Raw genomic sequence first — 20,348 nt, 5'->3', positions numbered from 1 at the left:
TCGTCAACTGCTGTTTCCAAGTTTAAGAATGGACTTTTCATCTCAACAGTGTGTTATAGTTTAATCCCAAATTCAAACATGGCCTACACACACACACACACACACACACACACACACACACACAAAAACCACCCGCACCACTACCTTACAAACAGCTGTAATGCCTGTGATCAAACTGTAGAGCCCTCCCAAGTTGGTCGGCCACTGTGAAATGTAAACAGTAAACAGGATGGAGCATCCTGTGTGTGTGTGTCACAGACTGTGTGTGTGTGTGTGTGTGTGGAGAGAGGAGGGGAGGGGTTGGCTGCTAAAGAGAGAATGAGCCCATGCAGAGCGTGCTAGCCCAGCTGTCACTGCTATAACTTCAGACTTCAGAGACCACAGGATGCAAGCTGGAGGGCCAATGTGTGTGTGTGTGTGTGTGTGTGTGTGTGTGTCGCCCCACACCCCCAGGCATTCTCCACAGCCCCTGGCTTCCTTCCTCCCCTTTGTTAAGCCTGCGAGGCAGACTTCGTCAAGCTGAGCACACAAACGAATGCATATGAATGTGTGCTGCCATCTTTATTAGGCCCCCTTTGCCAACACCCATTACATTTAACACGGGTCTTTACTGAAAGGGGATTTCACTTTCAGTCATGCCCTCGTCCCCCGCTCTTAGTTGCCAGACGAGGAGGATTATAGTGACCTCAGTCTCGGATAAATTTGAATACACAACCTGTTACAGACTAATAGGAGAACATAATACTGAGCAATGAACAAAGGCTAATTTTTAAATGTCTCTTTGTTCCTTTGAGTTATTTCATGGCTGGTTATTTGATATGTGAATTTAAAGGTAATTAGTGGTGGTTATATATTTCAAAGATGATACAATCTAAAATATCTGCCTATACCTGCAGTGTTTTTCTTACAGCTGCTCTTTGATGCATGAGGTCAGTGCCAATGCAGGCAGCGATGACTGATCAGGGCGAAGCCACAAATAGACTTATAATGTATGAGTAGAGCTCCGTGTTTTTAACCACATTCTCGCATTTCTTCTCTTCATGAGACGAAAACTTGTCAGAGCATGTTCTTCCTTTTGTTTCTCAGCGCTACGCTGCACACAACATAGCCCACATAAGCAACAGACACCCACCCTAAATTCCAGTCAAGAGAGGTAGTGTTTTCTGAGGTGGCATGTGGAGCTTTTACAACGAGATGACTGAGGACATGCAGGAAAAGACAATGCACAGGCTTTTCAGCAGAATGCAGACAACAGAGCGCAGAATGAAGAAGCTTCCACAACATCCATCCTGTTTGTGAGGAGGAACATAAAAGGATGGTGGTTTAGGATTAGTTTTATTATTAGAGCGCATTATTGGTGGTCTTGTGGTTTGTATTCAGTTTTGGTGAGGGACTTTATATACCTATAATGAACTTTGTATGCGGAGATTTGTGACTTCAAATCCTACGTTTTGTTGTAGTTAATTTGCGTAGGGCTTATCAGTACATGGTATCATATTGTGTCACTACAAGTACAGTAGTGAATTTAACAATGTCGTGGTTGTTGAGCTGAGATAACTTGTGTTTTTGTCGTCACATTTTATGTTATCAGATAAATTGAGATTACATACTCCTGTGTGGGTGGGAAATTCCTACCTCATTGGTTTATCTCAAAATGCAATGCTCCCCCCCCCCCCCCCCCCCCCCCCCCACACACATTTTTTTAGTGATTCAAATCCAGCCTGATTATCAGACTAAAGTCACCCTTCTTGAAAAGTGGAGATACACTGTTGGAGATACATGGTTTTCACTGACAAGTGACGTTTCTGCAGAAAACTCATCATTACTTCACTGCAAGTAGACTTCTAAGTACCGTGACAATAAATGTTAGATGAAACGGCTAATTTCCAATTTTTTGAAAATGCATCAAATTGTGATAGACGCATCATGTACTGACACATTTCTGAACACCTAAATTTAACAATTAAAGCAGATATGTAGGCAAATAATTAATCAGCACCAAGAATGAAAATAAGAAAAAAATTAGGAATTGTTATTTACTCAAGTGCTTAAAATTGGCTCCCCCTTGACCAACTACAACACTAAAGTATAATAATAATAATAATATAATAATGATATCATAATAATGTAACACTGATAGAGTCTGAGTACTTTTACTTTTGATTGACTATTTCTGTACTTTTACTAAAGTGAAAATTTGAATGTACATTTTCTTGTAATGGAGTGTTTTGTATTGGTTATTGTGTGGTGCTGCTATTTTACTTAAGTAAATAATCTGGAGTACTTATTCCACCGCTGATGGTGAGGCTCTAGTCATCAAAACGTATAAACAAAGGTGCGAATCCATCATTTCTTAACGAGGGTTTTGGGGTCCCTCACTGAGATGGTGGAATGGTGGAAAACAGTAGGTGCATTTTATGTTGGCAGTAGACAAAAACTCCCCAGTGCTTTCAATAGTGTCCCACCTCTCTGTTTGCTGACAAGAAGTGTAAGGAAAGCGGGGGATGTGACAGGAGCAGGGTCTGAATGACATGGCGTTGCTGCTTCGGCCGCTGTTCACTGACCCACAAAATGCCTACCCAGCCCCCAGTGTGAAGTACTTTTGTGTTGTCATCGCCCTCAGCAGGCCGGGACCAGAGGGGGAGTGTTTGAGCACCCGGAGGGCCCAGCGCTGTGAGGCTGCTGTCTGCTCTCCAGCAGCACGCATGCTCTGTTAGGTGAATAAAAAGAAGCCTGTATTGTAATGAAAGCATTTGCATACTTGTGTGTTGGAGAGGGTGTTAACCTTTGACACCTTTGAGAACTGGATGACAACAGAAACCACTTCTCGGAGTCTAACCGTTAACACACTCGAAAATAACACCTTAGCGTACCTCAGTGTGTATCAAAACCAATACAGAGAGGAGAGAAAGGGCTGCTTGAGTGCTTCAGATGGAAGTTTCCTTCAAGTGGCAGTTCACACTCAAAACAAAGTGTGTCGGTCATTTGAAAGTGAGGGAGATCTGGTTCTTACAGCACGGTGTCAGGCCTTTGTGAGATTGAAAAGCAGATCACAGCTTTTTTTCCCTCAGGAGAGACATAAAACTGAAATTTGGTAACTAAAAAGAACTGACATTTGAACAATGAACAACAAATATTGGTGGAAGCTTAAGTTGACAAATAGTAGATGAAAAGGGAATTCAAACCGACTTTCTTTCTACTTGAGATGTTAAAAATGTAGCCTCTCTGGACATTTAGAGAAAAAGTTCAACCTGAAAACACACATTAAAACTTGTTATAAGAAAAAAGTTTGCGTGCAAGACTCATCTTTAACTGCAGTGCATAATTTAAGAAGAAGGTGTCAGTTTTCTTCTCTTCTAAATGGTGAAAATGTTGGAATTATACTTATCATGTTAAACTACAATTTGTGTTTGTAAGCAATTGAGGCGATTGTCATTTGAAGGTCAGAAAGCCATAATTCAACCCACACTTAACTTGTTAATCTATTATTTCACCAACATCTTTCACTCTGTCTGTTGTATGATTAATGTCCGTGTATGGTAACGTTGGACAAGACAATGTCCGCCTCTTCAGTTGATTTTTGGGGGTGTCTTTGTCAGGATGGCCGACTGTGTTTGGCTCTCAGATTGAGGGGCTCTTCTTTCCAAGTACACGGCGCTTCACAGAGAAGACTTGACTCTGAAATTCCTCCAGATAAGAGTTGCTAGGTGATGCTATTGTCAGATCTTCTTTGTGGTCACATATTCATACCCAAATTGTAAGGTTCTTTATGAGGAACGTCTCATTAGTAGTCATATATTCATACCAGACCACCCCCCCTACTTGACCCCTCCTTTACCAGTCGTGGGAAAGACAAGTCCTGGACGAGATGTGGAGGATTCAGGCAATTACTTGGAGGACAGTCGAAAAAAAGATTGTCCAACTTAAACACTTTCATTTTGAAAGGCTACCAAAGTCCAAACATACTTGCACTGTATTATTGACACTTATTGTTTGAAACATTTGAAACCAGCAGAATAAAATCCAGCACAGATTAAACATCCAAGAAGGTTTCTAAATGGATATATTTAAACACCAAGTGCAAGTGTACCCGAGCAGGGATGGCATAGCTCCATTTATGATTAAATTCCCATGCCATGTGCAAGACAGGGCACCACAGCTACAGTACACACAGATGCAAAGAAAGACTCAGATAAAAACTAAAACTGTGTTTAAAAGTTCTTAAAGCTCAGGATTTAATAATGCAATTGAGTTCAATTTAATGTATTGCCCAAATTCTCCTTGTAGCCAGGTCCATGAGAACATGAGTATAAACATAAAAATCCGATACACAAAAGTATATGTAAAACCATAGCACAAAACCCAAGTCATAAAATAATATCTTTTTTCACCTTGAGAAAATCATATTTGTTATGCTTAATATTTATTTTAATATTTTTTAACTACTGTACTTTAACTTGTGATACTTTAAGTACTTTTCTAGATTTGCTGATTATACTTATGTGCTTTTATTTCAGTACAATTTTGAACGCAGAACATGTCATCTTTACTCTGTGGTAGTACTACTTTTACTTAGGGATCTGAATGCTTCTTCCACCACTGATTATATATAATAATGGAGGGTTCATTCTGCATTAGAAAAAAACTACTGATCTTTAAGTACATTTTGCTCATACTACTATACTTTTATTTAAATAGTCTACTTAAATGCTGGTTTGCATAAGGGTATTTCTACTTATGAATACATTGGTATGCTTTTTCCATCACTGCTTGACACATCTTGTGTGTCAAAAATGTTTAAACAATTAAGGACAATTAACTTGACTTTTTTTTTTCTAGAGTCAGCTTCATTGGCCAAGTAGGTGTATGCAAGGAATTTTGACTCCAGTTTTGCTGTCAATGTACTTAGACACAGTTCAAATAACAATTTACAGGAAGATAAAAGTACACATACAGCTAAAAAGCTACAAATCTGAACAAAGATAGGTCAAAAATAAACACAGAACTATTATGTAGATATAAGAAGGTGAAAAAATAGGTTTGTATATATAAACTACATACAATACATATAAAAAGCAACAATGACCAACAGCATACTGTGTCTATATACAAGCCAATAGTTTCTGTAAAATGTGAACAAATACAAATAGTGCAAAGGGTAATGTGATAGACACGTTTATATAAACAGTTGGCTATATACGTGTATACATGTCTATATACAGTATATACAGTGTGCAGGATTTATATTTGACAATGATGAATGATTGTTAAAGCTGTGTGTATTTTAATTTGTAAATACATGATTTATAATGTGTAACATAACATAAGTTAGCTTACACAAGTTAGCTATAGGACTAGACTTAGTTTTAATATACAAATGCGTATGATATTTAGGATGTTCATGATACTAAAGAAGTTTGATATTGATTTATTAATTAAACAAACATTTAAAAATCAATACAATGACAGTGCAGTTGATGAAGGCCTCGATCCTTCGCAATGGAACAGGTGGTCCCGCCCCCTGATTACCGTATTTGGAGAACTTCAACATTCCAAAGCGCGCGGGGTGGGGCGGGGCAATGACGCCACCTGTTTGTCAATGGGCTGCGGGCTCGTGCTCACTCAGCCGGTGGAGTGAAGTATTCAGAGAAGTGGAGTCAGTGGGACAGACGGAGGAGAGCAGAGACTTTGGGATATAAAACCACGACTTTTTTTAAAAAAAAGTTGCGTGGAACCATGGAGCTCCGTCGGGTCAACGTATTCTTGTTTTTATTTATTAACCAAGTTTTTACCAGCCTTCAGTCGAAAGAACGTAAGTACTTTTTTTACGCGTTGTTTAAAAAAAGAACTGAAAGTGTAGCTAGGTTTACCGCACCTCGTGAGTCAGGAGGTTGGAATTTTTTAAGTTTTACTTAAAATTTTGCCATTGTCAAGTTAAAATTCCTCATATATTGGACTTTTTGTTCTGTGTTGTTTTTCATTCAATGGCCACATAAAAGATAAAAGTGTGGTGAACGTACCAATCTTTTACTCCCTTTACTATTTTAAGTTATTTTTGAAATTATCCAAAATCTCTGATTATCACTTTTTAATAGATGCCAGTCTTTTTAAATTAATTACTTATTGTATGTTCATTCTTGTATGTTCTGGTCTTTGTCAACTTGCCACCTGCGAGATGCCTTAACGTGTCAGACATTTTGTTCATGTATTCATGTATTTCTCTCGTCATGGCAATTGAAGTGCCCACGCCTTTCTCAGACATTATTAATCCTGTACCCTGGACCTGGAGGACACGGTCAATGAAGTCCTGAATCAGACCGACATGCTTGATTAAACTGTCAAAGCATGGCATGTGCCCCCCATAAAGCTGTTGGCCCCAGAGATCAAGGCAGATAATTTAATTGTACAGTCAAATCATAGTTGTTTCCTAACTATTTAACAGCCTATTAAGCCAGAAAATATATACTACACTGTCTGTGCCAGAGGTAGGCCTATTATGCCTGTTAAACATTTAGCTTTCTTTAATTGCTAAATTTCTATTATATTGCATAATTGTTTTGGATGCATCAGGTGTTCTTAGTTGCTTCTGTGCTTGTTGTAACTGTGTCATATGTTTTTCTGTTTGTCTCTGTAGAAGTATTGCTGGATATGAGCGCTTCAGGATCAGAGTTGGGGTGGTTGACGTTGCCACATGAGAACGGAGTGAGTATTTATACCTCAACAGGCATTTTTAAGACTTCAGGTTCAAGACTTGAAAATGTCTGTCTCTGTGTAAGTCAACGAACTGATAAAAGGCAGCTGCAGATTAGGCGATGTGAGAATTTGAATACTAGTAACAATAATAGAGGGCCTCTTTCTGCTCATTCAGCCCACTAAAAAAGCTCTCTGGGAGTGATGGAATGAGTGGCAGCTCGATGAGGTTTGGCAGAGCTCAGCGAGTCTTGTTAACACTACCCTTTCATAAAGAATTTATAAATTCCATTAAAATGTCAGGGTTCAACCTACATTTGAATTTACAGTACCAAAGTGCATTTTACACAGTCACAGGAGATTATTTTCTAAACCATAAAACTAAATTTTAAGGTTTTTCTTTCCTTGTTGAATTTAGAGATAACAGCAGCAAGATGATCTGTACAGTTGTGGGAAGACATAAGTAAAAGAGACGGAAAGACTGGTCCATATGTGGAGAACCATCCCTCTATCTATAGTTCAGTGGCTTTCCATCTAAAAAAAGCTACAGGACATGGCCACTTCCACTGTGTAGGCTTCGTCTCTTGGTTGACTGTTTTCAAAGATCTAAGGGCTCTTGTTTTATCAGAAGGGATTTCCCTTGTCTATTTAACTTTGCCTCGTTCTAATCCAACTTTCTCACACTTTTAAAGTAAATTTCAATTTGTACCAATGGTGACTATTTGCAATGTGTGGTTGGCTACAGCAAACATATTTGACCAGTATTCTCTGAATGCAGTATAACCTGTCTGAGTAGAAAATAGAAGTTGGATAGTAATTACTAGTAGTTGCCTGAAATTCAGTATTTGATTTGGCTAAAGGTGGATCTAATATGTGTAACTATAAAAATCACAGACTTAAATGATCTATGATGCCTCACAAAGTGCTGCTTTAATCTAATTTTACCTATTAAAAGTTTCTGAAATAGTAGAAATGTATTTACCTCTCTTTTCTAACACCAGTTAAAGTCATGTAAATTCAAGCATTGATGTATTCCCTGAAACACTGCTAACATATGAGGTGTTACGTTTTAATGATAAATGGAGGCTTTAAACCATTCTACCCGTCATTGCTTCCCTCTCTTAAAAAGTCTTAATTGCTGCCAATTTTGCTGCCATGCCTCTGCGCCGTGCTTATGAAGCTCATTTAATTGCCATAAATCTTAGTAGTCTACAGTAGTATTTGCTGCATTTTTGTGTGTCTCACACATGCATGCACCCTCATGTGTTAGTGGGAAAACCACACACGTTGTGAGCACTACACATGTCCAGGCCAATAATCTTAATTTGTGGAAGAAAAAAAAGCTCCAGCTCACTTCTGCCCTTTATGAGCTTCTCCCTCAGCATGAAAGAAGGGGTGTCTCATCAATAAAAGTGGTTCTCGGCAGGAACAAAGTCTCTGAACCCTGTACTTATTCCCCTGCTTTTTCTCCTTTCATTATTGTAGCTTGCTAACAGTGACTGTTGCCCCTCAAACTAATCCCTCTCCTCTCCTCCTTTATCTGTTTCTGTTCTACAGTGGGAGATAGTGCAGACGGTGGTGAACGGCTCACTTTTCTATACCTACAGTGTTTGTAGCATAGACTCAACTGAACAGGATAACTGGTTGCGCACAACATTCATCCAGCGGCGCCCAGGGACAACTCGTGTCTCTGTGGAGCTCCGGTTTGTTGTGCGAGACTGCAACACTTTTGAGGGAGCCTCTGTTGCCTGCAAAGAAACCTTCAACCTTTTCATCTCAGAGGCCGATGCCGACGTGGGAACCAACTTCCGTAAAGCTCAGTTCCGCAAAGTGGCCACCATCGCTCCTGATGAAGTGACACGGGGTCGTGTGCTGAAGGTCAACACAGAGACGAGGACCGTGGGGCCTCTGTCTAGAAGGGGTTTCTACCTGGCTTTTCAGGACATGGGCGCTTGTGTGGCACTGCTGTCTGTTAGAGTGTACTACAAGACCTGCCCGTCCACAGTGCAGAGCTTGGCGGCCTTCCCGGAGACCGTGGCGGATGCTCTCAGGGAGGTGGAGGGAGCCTGTGTGGAGAATGCCGTCAGTCAGGCCACCCCGCGCATCTACTGCACAGCTGATGGCGAATGGGTGGTTCCTGTGGGTCAGTGCCAGTGTCTTGCAGGCTACGAAACCACCGGGGACTCCTGCCAAGGTAAGCACTGCCAGAAATACGCCACGCACTCGACTGAGATGTGTTGCCATGTGTGAGTTATAGTAAATTAAACCCCTACCAACCACTGCTTTGGCAAGGTGTGAGGAATGAGCGCAGAGGAATGTTAATTGTGTCTGGTTTGTTTGGAAATCTATCTCAGAAACACTCCATATCTGTCTTGAAGTAAGTCAGGTACAGCAGGGTCGGGCATGGGAAAGGGAAGATGTCTAAACCTGTTTGTTTTGTTGAGATTTTTGAGGTGATCACAGATTGCTCCATGTGATATAGATAAAAATCACTGAGGAAATGTCAACAGTCTCCCGTCAATGCCTCATCTCTTTACCTGTTGGGCAATAGCGCATTCTTTCCATTGCCTTTTTCTCAGGACTCAGGAATTGGGGCTGGGTTGAGGCTCTGTTTTATGGATAGGTTGATGGCTGAAGGTGATAATGTACAGTGCAAGAAGCTGTGTCCCAATCCCATACTACATACTAATTCTCAGTGGACTCAGTGGTCAGTATGCATTCTAAATTGGATTGGTTTTTGAATCTAGTGTTGGTGAACACTATTGTCCCACGATTCACCGCTCAGTAGAAATTGAGGAGCTACTTGATGCTGGAAAAGAGTTGAAACAAAAGAAAATAAGTATTAAATCTTCATCTGTGCTTTGTCTGGAAGCTTGCAGATTTCAATTTTACAGTATCTTTCCAATGTATAATTTATTGTAAATTCAAAATGGTAAAGTACATTCTTTTCTTGTATACAAACTGCAAAAAGCATGTACTATAAAGACTAGTGCAAAAAGTTCTTATTTAAAGGGACAAGAGGGTAAAGTTTTTAATCATTCAGATATTTATAGGCAGGTCGTTTTTAAAAGCAAAACAGAGACATATATATAGTTTTAAAATTAAAAGCAATTTGGGAACATACTATGGAAGGTTTTATCTATTCATAAGAGAGACACCAAAAGGTTAACTGTGCAAAAACTTTGCAGTATGTGCTGCCCCTGAGAAAGACCTGTGAGTACATAAACAAAAAAACCCAAGTAGATGTGTGAAGTAAAAGTAACGTAACTGTAGTGTTCATACTGTATGTGCTCCTGCTGTTTGTGTGGAAGTTCTTTTGGCATTCTCGGGTGTGGTGCGTTGAACTGTCTGGAGGAAACGTGGGAGGAGAGAGGGCACAGAGAGAGGGGGAGGAAGGAGGAAGGAGGGAGGAAGGGCACAGTATGGTGCGGGGATTTTTTGAAAGGAATTCTTTCACCCTCGCGTCACCTACAGCACTGATTGACTAAAGGAAGGGCCGTGTGAACGTGTCAGAGTGACTACCTGAGTGGTGTGTCTTCTCCTCGCAAGTATTTGTTTTGCGTCAGTTGCCAAGGCGACAGGAACCACAGATTACAGGGATGGGGCCGACACGCCTATCAGAGGTTAGACTGAGTCAGGCTGCGGTTTATGACTCCTGGCGGTCCTAGTCACCTTGACTGGCAGGGTTTCGTTTCTTCTTGGAGTTTGTTCCTATGAGTGAGAGATCAGCTGATCTTACCAGCTGAAAGAATTAAGACTATTTCGATAATTGATTAATTGTTTAGGTCTTTTTTTCTTCCAAAAATGCAAAAGATTCATTGGTTCTAGCTTTTCAATTGGTAGGATTTTCTCCTGTTCTCCGGGTTTTATATCACTCTAAACTGAATATCTTTGGGTTTTGGACTGTTGGTCGGACAAAACAATTAATTCAAAGACATAGCTTTTGGCTTTAGGAAATTGTGACAAGCATTTTTCATTATTTTATGACATTATAGAGACCTAACGAATAATCGATTTGTCGCGAAAATAATCGCTAGATTAAAAGTTAATGATGGTGATTGTTAGTTGCAGCCCTACATGCCATTGATAGATAAGTACTGTAGTTCAAAGAGTGAATCTTGCACTGAGAGGTTGTAAAAATGAAGAATCAGAGAGCCAGGCGGGGAGGAAGTCAAGGTAGAGGAATGTTTCTGTCTTTGAGGTTCCTGACCGCAGGCGGACTCTGAGCCGAGCACCTGAAACGGAAGTTGGCAGAGGAAGACAGGAAATATTTATGATGGGAAAAACTGTGATTCCAAAGTCTGGAGGATGACCTGATTATTAAGATGCAGGAAACATCTTTTATTACACAAGTTAAAACACAATTAGTGTGTTGTAATTTGTTCCAGGCAACTCCCTATTTACAATTTTACGTTTACTAGAGAAAGTGATATCCTTAGAGGCTCATGGCCTGCATGTGGATTCCACTGAAGAGCCCAACTGTTGTGGGAAAAGGAAGTAAAGTGAGATGAGGAGGAATGCTGACTGACACAAATAAGCAGGTTGTCCTTGGTTGGAGTCGGAGGGTGGGGAGTGAGTCGACAGTTGGTGCATGAGGGTGGTTAGTTTCGTGGCTGCTTAGTTAGGTGTGGAGTGTAATTTAGTCAAGAGGATTAGTAGAGCAACAGGACAGCTGTTAGCCAATGACATGTCCCCGCTCTGCCTCCCTTTGCTCTTTCATCCGGTTGTTAACACACGCAACGAGCTCCCTAATCCATGTTCCCACTCATTAGAACAATGGGCCGACACAAAGAGCAAAAAATGGATTCAATTAACAGATGCACCAGTGCGGAACAGAAGTCCTTTTCACGTGCGTGTCACAGTCAAAAAGGAGCGTGGGACAATAAGAAGAACGATTTCCATCAACAACGGAAAATAAAAGTTGGTTGAATGAAAGTTTTGGATCAAATGAAAATTATATTTCAACATAATTCTCCTAAAATATGATGCTAAAAACTCAAAATCAAAGTAATTGCATACATTGGATACATGCCGCCATTTGCGAGCTGTATAATGAGTATTGCAACATATTTATGGCACCACTCTGTCCATTCTCAGAGACAATAGATGAATAGGGCTGGAGTTTCTTTGGTACGTGACAGAGGTCCTGCTGCCCCAGCTCAAGATGAAATGGGCTGGCCCCCTTTTCTTATGCGAAAAGACCTCAGCTACACCCCCATTGCCGCCAAGTGACTCCCCAGAGAGAACTTCTGTTGGTGCTCCAGACCTTTGCCCCCATCCCCCACTGTCCATCTATTCATCTTTATCCCTCCTACTCAAACTCAACCTGCTCCTTCTCCTCCACCGCGGCAATACTTAGAGTGCAAAGGTCCTTCTGCCTCAGTGGTGAAGTAACACGACCACGTCTTCAATCTAGGGTTCACTCGACCTCTTCTCACGGCCACCAGCACAGGGCCCAGATGAAAGGCTTGTCCCAAAGGAGACAGCAGAATGAAAGCAGAGAGAGGAGATCACAAGATCCTTTCTTTTAAAAGTTTTTTACTGTGCTGGAGCCCTTTATTGTCCCAGAAAATATGTGCATCTGTTTCCATAAATGCACTGAAAATCATACAAGTCTCCAGCAGCTTTTCCTCTTTCCTGAGCCGCTTGTCTTCTCACTCTTCAACCTCGGATGCTGTAATTTGCGATGGGTGTCGGAGGTTAGCGGAAGGAAGGAAGAAAGGGAGGAAACATCAGCCTCGGACTGAATTGGTTTCTGTCCACTCCGCACGTTCATTAACCTCCCATGCCCTGGAAGGCTGTTTATCTGTGTGCTGAAATGTCCATCGCAACGCTCCACAACCAGAGTCCAAGGTGCCACTTCCTTTGGCAAAAACACAAATATTATCTGCCAGAGAATATGAACTGAGAGTTCACCTGAGAGAGTCAGATCAGATCACCTGATGGATTTAATGCTCTGCTGTCATCCGGTTGACACCGGCACTGTGACCTGAGATTAGGCCTCCAGGCGAAAAAGGCAAGTGGAGGCAGATCGTCAGGGAAATCCCTTTTCATTCCTCTGCATACAAAGACTCTGTGATTATAGGTTACTCACAACAAATGCTTCCTGTCGGTTGGAAAGGGCTGGTATTACAGAGACAGCTTCATTGTTTGCATTTTGATCAGTCCTTCCTGTGTTTGTCTGTTTCACATATGACATGCTTAAACTAACACACACACCTTCTCTCTCTCACACAGCATGCAAACCAGGCTACTTCAAGCCGTCTGTATCGGGTCAGTTTTGTCAGGTTTGTCCTGCTAACACTAAGCCCTCCACAGCTGGCGCCAGTGAATGTCAATGTGAGGAAGGTTTCTTCCGCTCCCCCTCAGACCCTCCTACATCAGCCTGCTCTGGTAACAACCCCACTCACTGTCATATTTACTGCTAAACCAACTTTTTGCTTATAAGAGGCAGATCAGAAGATCAGGCTAACTGTTCTGTGTCACCTACTTCCTCCCCAAGCTCCACCGAGTGCCCCTCGTGACCTGACCTCCACCACCCTGTCAGCAGAGGGCAGGCTGCAGCTGTCCTGGAGCCCACCACTGGTGACTGGGGGCCGCAGTGACCTCACCTACAGTGTGGTGTGCGAGCACTGTGACGGGGCCTTGTGTGTCCCCTGTGGCGAGAAGATCCGCTTCGAGTCAGGTCCCACAGACCTGCAGGACACCACGGTCGTCGTCGGTGACCTGGATTCTCATCTCAACTACACGTTCACTGTGGAGGCTCACAGCGGCGTGTCCCAGTTCGGCACTGAGAGGCCGACTGCAAGCATCACCACTGCTCTGGACTATACAGGTGAGCTTGATCACAGGAAGAGCTTTTTCTTTTTGACATGATTTTACGGTGTGTTACGTTCAAATTGGCAACTTCCTCATTGACTGCTGTAAATTACAACAATAATTGCAAAATCAACCAATTTTTCTTTTGTTCTGACCTTATTAAAACCCAATATGTAGAAAAGTATTGAAGTGGCAACTGTTTCCTTTGCCACAAACTGAACTTGTACATTTGGTAAATGTGACGAAATGCAGAAATTATCATAAAACTTTATTTGTTCTTTTAGATGTTATATGGGCTTTCCATTAACAAATATATATTCCTTTTGTTTGCCAAAAAGTCATTCACAGACACAGAAATGTCCAGTATTTTATCTTATATAGTGACATTAATTATGAGGTGTGACTCCTTCTTATACCTGTTATGAACAAAAACTCCAATAACAGAAATCCAAATGCATCTTTTTGGGATTTGGGAGATGTAGTAATGTGTAAAAAGTACCCTCAACACCAACCACAGATATGGAGCATATGAAAATCCATTGTATGTAACTGTGTTTCACAGCTGGGGTCTCTAAGACCCCAAACAGTCATTCTCTGTATCAGACTTCTGAAACATGTCATCTGTTCAAATTTATGTTTATAAGAATTTGCCATAAAATGAGGAAAGGTCGGGAAGTATCAAGGTGATAAAACTATGTTAGGTATGTTTGTTTTTTGAGCTGCTAAAGAGGGTCTGGGGTCTCCAGGACCCCAAACAGAACATTAAAAGGGTTTTTTGTCAGCAAAAAAACATTGCACAAAAAGAAGGGCTTACTACACAAAGAGGAATTCAGTCTGACCCACTGAGTCCCAAAGGCTTTCATTTCCAAATGTCCTTTCCAAAGACTATGATTAGTCACTAACCATTATTTTGCTTTCTGTCTCTCACCGACTGTTAGATCCCCCCAAGGTGACGTTGATCCATCTGGATGATCGTGGCCCCAACAGTCTGTCTCTGTCCTGGACTCTGTCTCGCAGGCCTCCAGCCCACATCAATCACCGCTATGAGCTTATGTACCGCAGAAAAGTAAGACAAGAGTGCTCTGTGCTCTTTTGTGTCTCCTTCCCTCATTTAGTCGTATAAAATTAAAAATAAAATCTTCACAGATTTTCTGGTTAAGATAAAAAAAATAAATAATTCTAATCCACCCACTTTCCTCTTTGCAGGATGATAATGACGAGCGCGACGTGACCACCTACACAGTCCTGATTTTGGAGAAAAGTTCAGTCCAGATTAACGACCTCACCCCAGACACCACTTACATGTTCAGGGTCCAGGCAATGAGTCCCGAGGGCAACCCCGGCAGCTACAGCGTGGAGCACGAGTTCCATACTTCATCATTAGGTAACAGCAGCCTTAAAATCCATGCAAGATGAAATCGTTTCTCAAATCTCTCTCTGTAAATGTGTTTCTGTGTAAACCTTTATTTCACATACTTGTGTTGATAAATCTTTCTCTTTCTGTGATTTGCACAGCTGAGTCTCAGATCCAGAACAACTCCACCATGGTGATGGGAGCTGTATTTGGAGTGGGGGTTATTCTGCTCGTGGTGGTGGCCGTCCTGCTGTTGCGTAAACGGTTGGTAACAGCACTCTTCATATCCACATCCAACACCTGCGTCATTCAGATAAATGTTATCTACAGACCTGCAAACCATGTGATTATGTGCCACAAGCTCGAGTAAATTAAAGATATTCTGGTACGACAGCTCAGGGAGGGTTTATCAGTAATAGCCGGTGAAGCTATTGAATACAGCTTTGGTCTTTCTCAGCACAGACTGACCTGCAATTACTAAAAAGCCAGTCTGTATTCTTATAGTGATTATTCATGTTTTCCTCTCAGGAGACTGAACTCTCGTGGCCGGGGAGGACCAGAAGATCCCTACTTTTCAACAGGTTAGAAAACCATTCTGTACATGCAGTAACAATTCAGTATTATTTCCTGATGAAACAGTTTATTAAGTTATTATTTAGCCTAATATTCTGGTCATTATTTCCGCCTTAGATCAGCTTAAGCCTCTGAAGACGTACGTTGATCCACACATGTACGAGGACCCTAACATTGCCATCCAGAAGTTTGTCACCGAAATCGACCCAAGTGCCATTAGTAAACAAAAAGTCATCGGCGTTGGTAAGTGTTTTATTTTATTTTAAATCACCTACCTTCCATTTAATGACGTCTCAGGGCACAGTTTCTAATGATTCCTCCTGCTGCCCGTGTGCCGATCAGGAGAGTTTGGGGAAGTGTTTCGGGGCGTGATGAAGACTCCCGGACGAGGGGAGGCGGCCGTAGCAATCAAGACCCTGAAGCCAGGCTACTCGGAGAAACAGAGGCAGGACTTCTTGAGCGAGGCCAGCATCATGGGTCAGTTCTCGCACCCCAATATCATCCGCCTGGAGGGAGTTGTCACCAAATGTGAGTCGATTAACTCGGACAGAAGTCAAACAACCGTTCACAATTCATTTGTATCAACTGCTGGTATACTTTTCTTTCACTAAACAAAACTTTTTTGTTTTAATTTTCAGTCAAGCATCCCATGATAGTGACAGAATACATGGAGAACGGAGCTCTCGACACATATCTGAAGGTAGGTGCATGTATTTAGTTGTGGGTCAAATGACTTGAGCTTCAGACGAGAACTTAATATTTTTATTATTGACATTCACTGGCGCCGGCTGTGGAGGCCTTTTATTTTATTCCTTGGAAACTTTATATGTTTCTGTACATTCCCTTATATTGGATTATATTAAAGGAGTAGATAGCCGTAGAAAAAAAGAGGGTTGTCAACCAGCAGAGTCACTAAGAAGTCACTCAGCCAAGAAATAGTCCAGAAAACCAAAACAACGTGTCATTTCTTGTATGTACTAAACAAACAAGATATACCGTATTAATTAGAGAGCTGTACAAGTGTTGGTAGGTGGATTTTGTCACCTTTGGACAGAGCCAGGCCAGCTGTTTCCCCCTGTTTCATGTCTTTATGCTAAGCTAAGCTACCCGGCTGCTGGCTCTAACTTCATATTGAATGGACAGACATGAGATTGGTATCAACCTTTTCATCTAATTCTAATTCAAATAACATGCAGTTAAAAAGCCAAAAAACAAGAGACAAAGCAAAGTTGTGTTTGACTAAAATGTATGACAAAAGAGTTATTTAATAAATGTATTTTCTTTCCCTTTTAGGGCCGTGATGGAGAGATCCCATCATATCAGCTGGTGGGGATGCTGCGTGGGATAGCTGCCGGCATGAAATACCTCTCTGACATGAGCTACGTCCACCGTGACCTGGCTGCAAGAAACGTTCTGGTGAACAGCAACCTGGAGTGTAAAGTGTCTGACTTTGGCCTGTCGCGTGTGCTGGAGGATGACGCTGAGGGCACCTACACAACACGAGTACGTCTAAGAGCTACAATTCACAGACTAAAAGCATAGCAACAGAGAGCAACCCTTGTTTTTTTTTCTAGTAATAAAAGCTAGATTGTTGTTTTTATTGATGTTTTTTTCACTCTCAAGTGTCCAATCTAAAGTGTTGGTCTTTCAGCACCGTGTGTTTCCACTCCGTTCACCCATTAAATATGATTTGTTAATGTTTCTCTTCTGTCAGGGAGGTAAAATCCCCATCCGCTGGACCGCCCCTGAGGCCATTGCATACAGGAAATTTGCTTCAGCCAGCGACGTGTGGAGCTTCGGCATCGTCATGTGGGAAGTCATGGCGTTTGGAGAAAGGCCCTACTGGGACATGAGCAACCATGAGGTATGTTTCATCTGTCACTTCGTCTCTGCAGCTCTTATGGTTGAGATGAGGGATTGCTTTGGTCTGTGTTGGTCAAACTTTAATGTGTAGGTTGCCTGACATCCAGTGTAGTTTCCCACCGTCCTCTGTTAACTGTTAATGTCAACATACGAACACAGCACTTTTTTTAGACTATTAAAGCTTTCTGTCGCTACACCCATAAATATACTTTAGATCTAAGCACTGCCTTCTTCCTCAGGTCATGAAGGCTATCAATGAGGCCTTCAGGCTTCCTGCTCCGATGGACTGTCCATCCGCTATCTACCAGCTCATGCTCCAGTGCTGGCAGCACGACCGCTCCAAACGACCTCGCTTCTCAGACATCGTCAACATTTTGGACAAACTGCTCCGAAACCCAGAGTCTTTGAAAACCATCGCCGACTTTGATCCACGGTATGAACATTACTTTTATTGAAATTTATGTTTTGGCAACAAAGTAAAAGAGTCAAAATGAAAAGAAGCGGTCATATAAGAGTAATGAAAAAAACTAATTTCAGAAAAAATTAAAGCCAGGAACAGTCTCTGTGGTGCAGATGGATTACAGTTACCAGTAATACGAACAAAGAGATACTCATGCACAGTATTTTAGAGGATTATGTGCCAGACTATTTGTTGGCTAGGAGCAGAGACTTCCTGGAGTCTCCGCTGGTTGCTTGGCAACTGTTCACGGCCAAGAAATAGTCCCGCACGTGACCCTCCGTAAAACGGCTAAAATGTTGAACTATTTCTTTAAAAACACCCAAACTTACACAGACGCAAATGGGTTTTACTCAAAGAAAATGGCAAAATGTATTTATTAGAATGAATATATCAAAAGGAAAACATTGTTAATAAAAAACAAAACAGAAATTGGTACAGTCCACTCATCTATTGTTCTAAAATGTTGGTCCAAGCTTGCCTGGTCCATAGAAATAAAAGGTTTTTATAAAATACAAACTTAAACTTTGTATTTTATAAGCCCTCGTTGAGTGTTAATAAGAAAGCGAGACTGATGTTTATCCTCTATTTGAATTCCAAGAAAAGTCCCACTTTTTCTTTAACTAGAGCAGTATTACGTATTTGCCATTAGGAGATGGTTATTGAAACATCTCTTGAAACTATCCGCAGTATGTTGACAGTAAAACTTGTTCCTTCTTGTTCAAACATCACCACATGCACTCAGTGTACATAACGTAGCAGAAAATTATGAGTAATCCAATTAAACCTTGTTCCTCGCAGCGTGTCCATCCGCCTGCCCAGCACCAGCGGCTGTGACGGCACCATGTTCAGGTCGGTGCCCGAGTGGCTGGAGTCCATCAAAATGAGCCAGTACAACGAAAGCTTCTCTCGCGCTGGGATCACGAGCATGGAGCAGGTGCTCGCCTTGAGGCATGAGTAAGTGCACACATGGCACAGGTGCAGCTCTGCCCCACTGCGCTGATTTATCTGGCACCAGGCCACATTTTGTAGTAACACAGAGAAAGTATTGAGCTCTCTGCTTGAACATTTGTTATCCAGTTTGTGAATGCAGAAATACTCCATGCCGCCTCTGCCCATGTCATTCCTCTCATTCTCTGTTGCCATAACTTCTACAGCAGTGGCTCCCAGCCTTTTCTGTCTGACGTACCCCCACAGCCCTGTTCCCTTTCATCGACACCATCTGTCACGCTCCTAATGTATTCATTCGAAATGATCTTAAACTGGATGTTATTTAACACCGTTAATTATAGAAAGCGTTTTCATACAATTAAATTGTCAATAGGCCGGCCATTTAGTCATTTGTACTATTACCATTTTACATTTACAGTGGCAGAAGCAGGACATTTCAACCATTTATGCATTACCTTTAGCTAACTATTTAAACCTTTTATTCATTACTTTTATCTAACTATTTCAACAGTTTATCCTTTATTTTGAGCTCAACCATTTATGCTTTACTTCCAGCTCCAATATATGTTTTTTTAATAAAAATGTAATTTCTATAAATGAGTTGAGCTACTCTCCACAGTCTTTTCTGGGGTACAAGTAACCCTTGGTTGGGAATCACTGCTCTACGAGTATCACTGTGGTCTGTTATTGTTTTTAGCACACTCAAAGCAGTGTCATTTATCTTATTTATCTTCCTTTCAGAGACATCAGGAATATTGGAGTGCGGTTGCCCGGTCACATGAAGAGGATAGCATACAGCATCCTTGGCCTGAAAGATGAGACCAGCTCCCTCAGCGTGTTTGCGGTGTGATCTAAGCATTCCTCCAAATCAAAGTGCACTGACCGACCATGCCATTTCACTCATGGACAAGGAGGACTGAAGTGGGGGGGGGGGGGGGGTGAAACTGAGCTACACTACAGGGTTTTTTTTTTCTTTTCTGTGGCACAGTGTGGCATGACTGACGAGGACCCTCAGAGCCACTCAGAAAGGACTGAGATCGAAAACACTTAAGTACTTTATGATAACAGACGATGAATAATTTATCTTTGTGTAAGAAATGTTTTATATGTTGAACATAAACAAGTTATGTAATGTAGTAAATAAAACTATAAAAGTGAAAAATGTGAGAGAATGTGAGAGTGCTTTGCTTGTATTTACTGAATGACTGAAATATTTTATGCTCTTCATGATTAAGGGCTTTTTATTCCAAGCACTCACTTCATCGTGCCAGTGTTTCTGGATCCTTAAATCTGTTTGTTTTTCTACATTTGATCAATGTGATCGATGAGACTTTTAAGTTTGGAATGATTGTTCCACTCAGGGCAAAGAATCACACATTCTTATGTTTTGTAGTTAGTCCCTGTATCGCATGACGCGTTTTCCTCAAGTCATTTGTTTGTTTACATCACGTCTTAATACAACTGTCCATTTGTATTTAATATTTATTTTATTTTATATTTATGTCATTTGTTACATGAAAAATAACTCTGATCGGGCGCATGTTTGCCAGCCGGTGTATTTTTGTGTTTAAATAAAATCAGTGTTGACTTGGATCACTGTCTTGTACTCTGTAGTCAACGTGTATTTGTCCAGACTGAAAT

General features: G+C 41.4%; 1 protein-coding gene across 1 annotated transcript; it reads left to right on the top strand.

Moving 5' to 3' along the window:
• The first annotated feature begins 5,640 nt into the window (after positions 1-5,640).
• On the top strand, positions 5,641-20,313 carry epha2a (eph receptor A2 a). The gene is made up of 17 exons (XM_070902620.1): positions 5,641-5,812; positions 6,635-6,702; positions 8,248-8,884; positions 12,928-13,083; positions 13,193-13,525; positions 14,448-14,575; positions 14,716-14,893; positions 15,025-15,127; positions 15,392-15,444; positions 15,554-15,679; positions 15,779-15,964; positions 16,075-16,136; positions 16,730-16,939; positions 17,151-17,300; positions 17,539-17,732; positions 18,558-18,713; positions 19,449-20,313. The coding sequence occupies exons 1-17, from the start codon at positions 5,737-5,739 to the stop codon at positions 19,555-19,557; spliced, it is 2,925 nt and encodes a 974-aa protein (XP_070758721.1). The 5' UTR covers positions 5,641-5,736; the 3' UTR covers positions 19,558-20,313.
• The last annotated feature ends 35 nt before the right edge of the window (positions 20,314-20,348 follow it).

The sequence above is a fragment of the Enoplosus armatus genome, chromosome 3, assembly GCF_043641665.1.
Source record: "Enoplosus armatus isolate fEnoArm2 chromosome 3, fEnoArm2.hap1, whole genome shotgun sequence".
In the NCBI taxonomy this organism is placed as follows: Eukaryota; Metazoa; Chordata; class Actinopteri; order Centrarchiformes; family Enoplosidae; genus Enoplosus; species Enoplosus armatus.
This window is presented reverse-complemented; position numbering and strand designations above follow the sequence as displayed.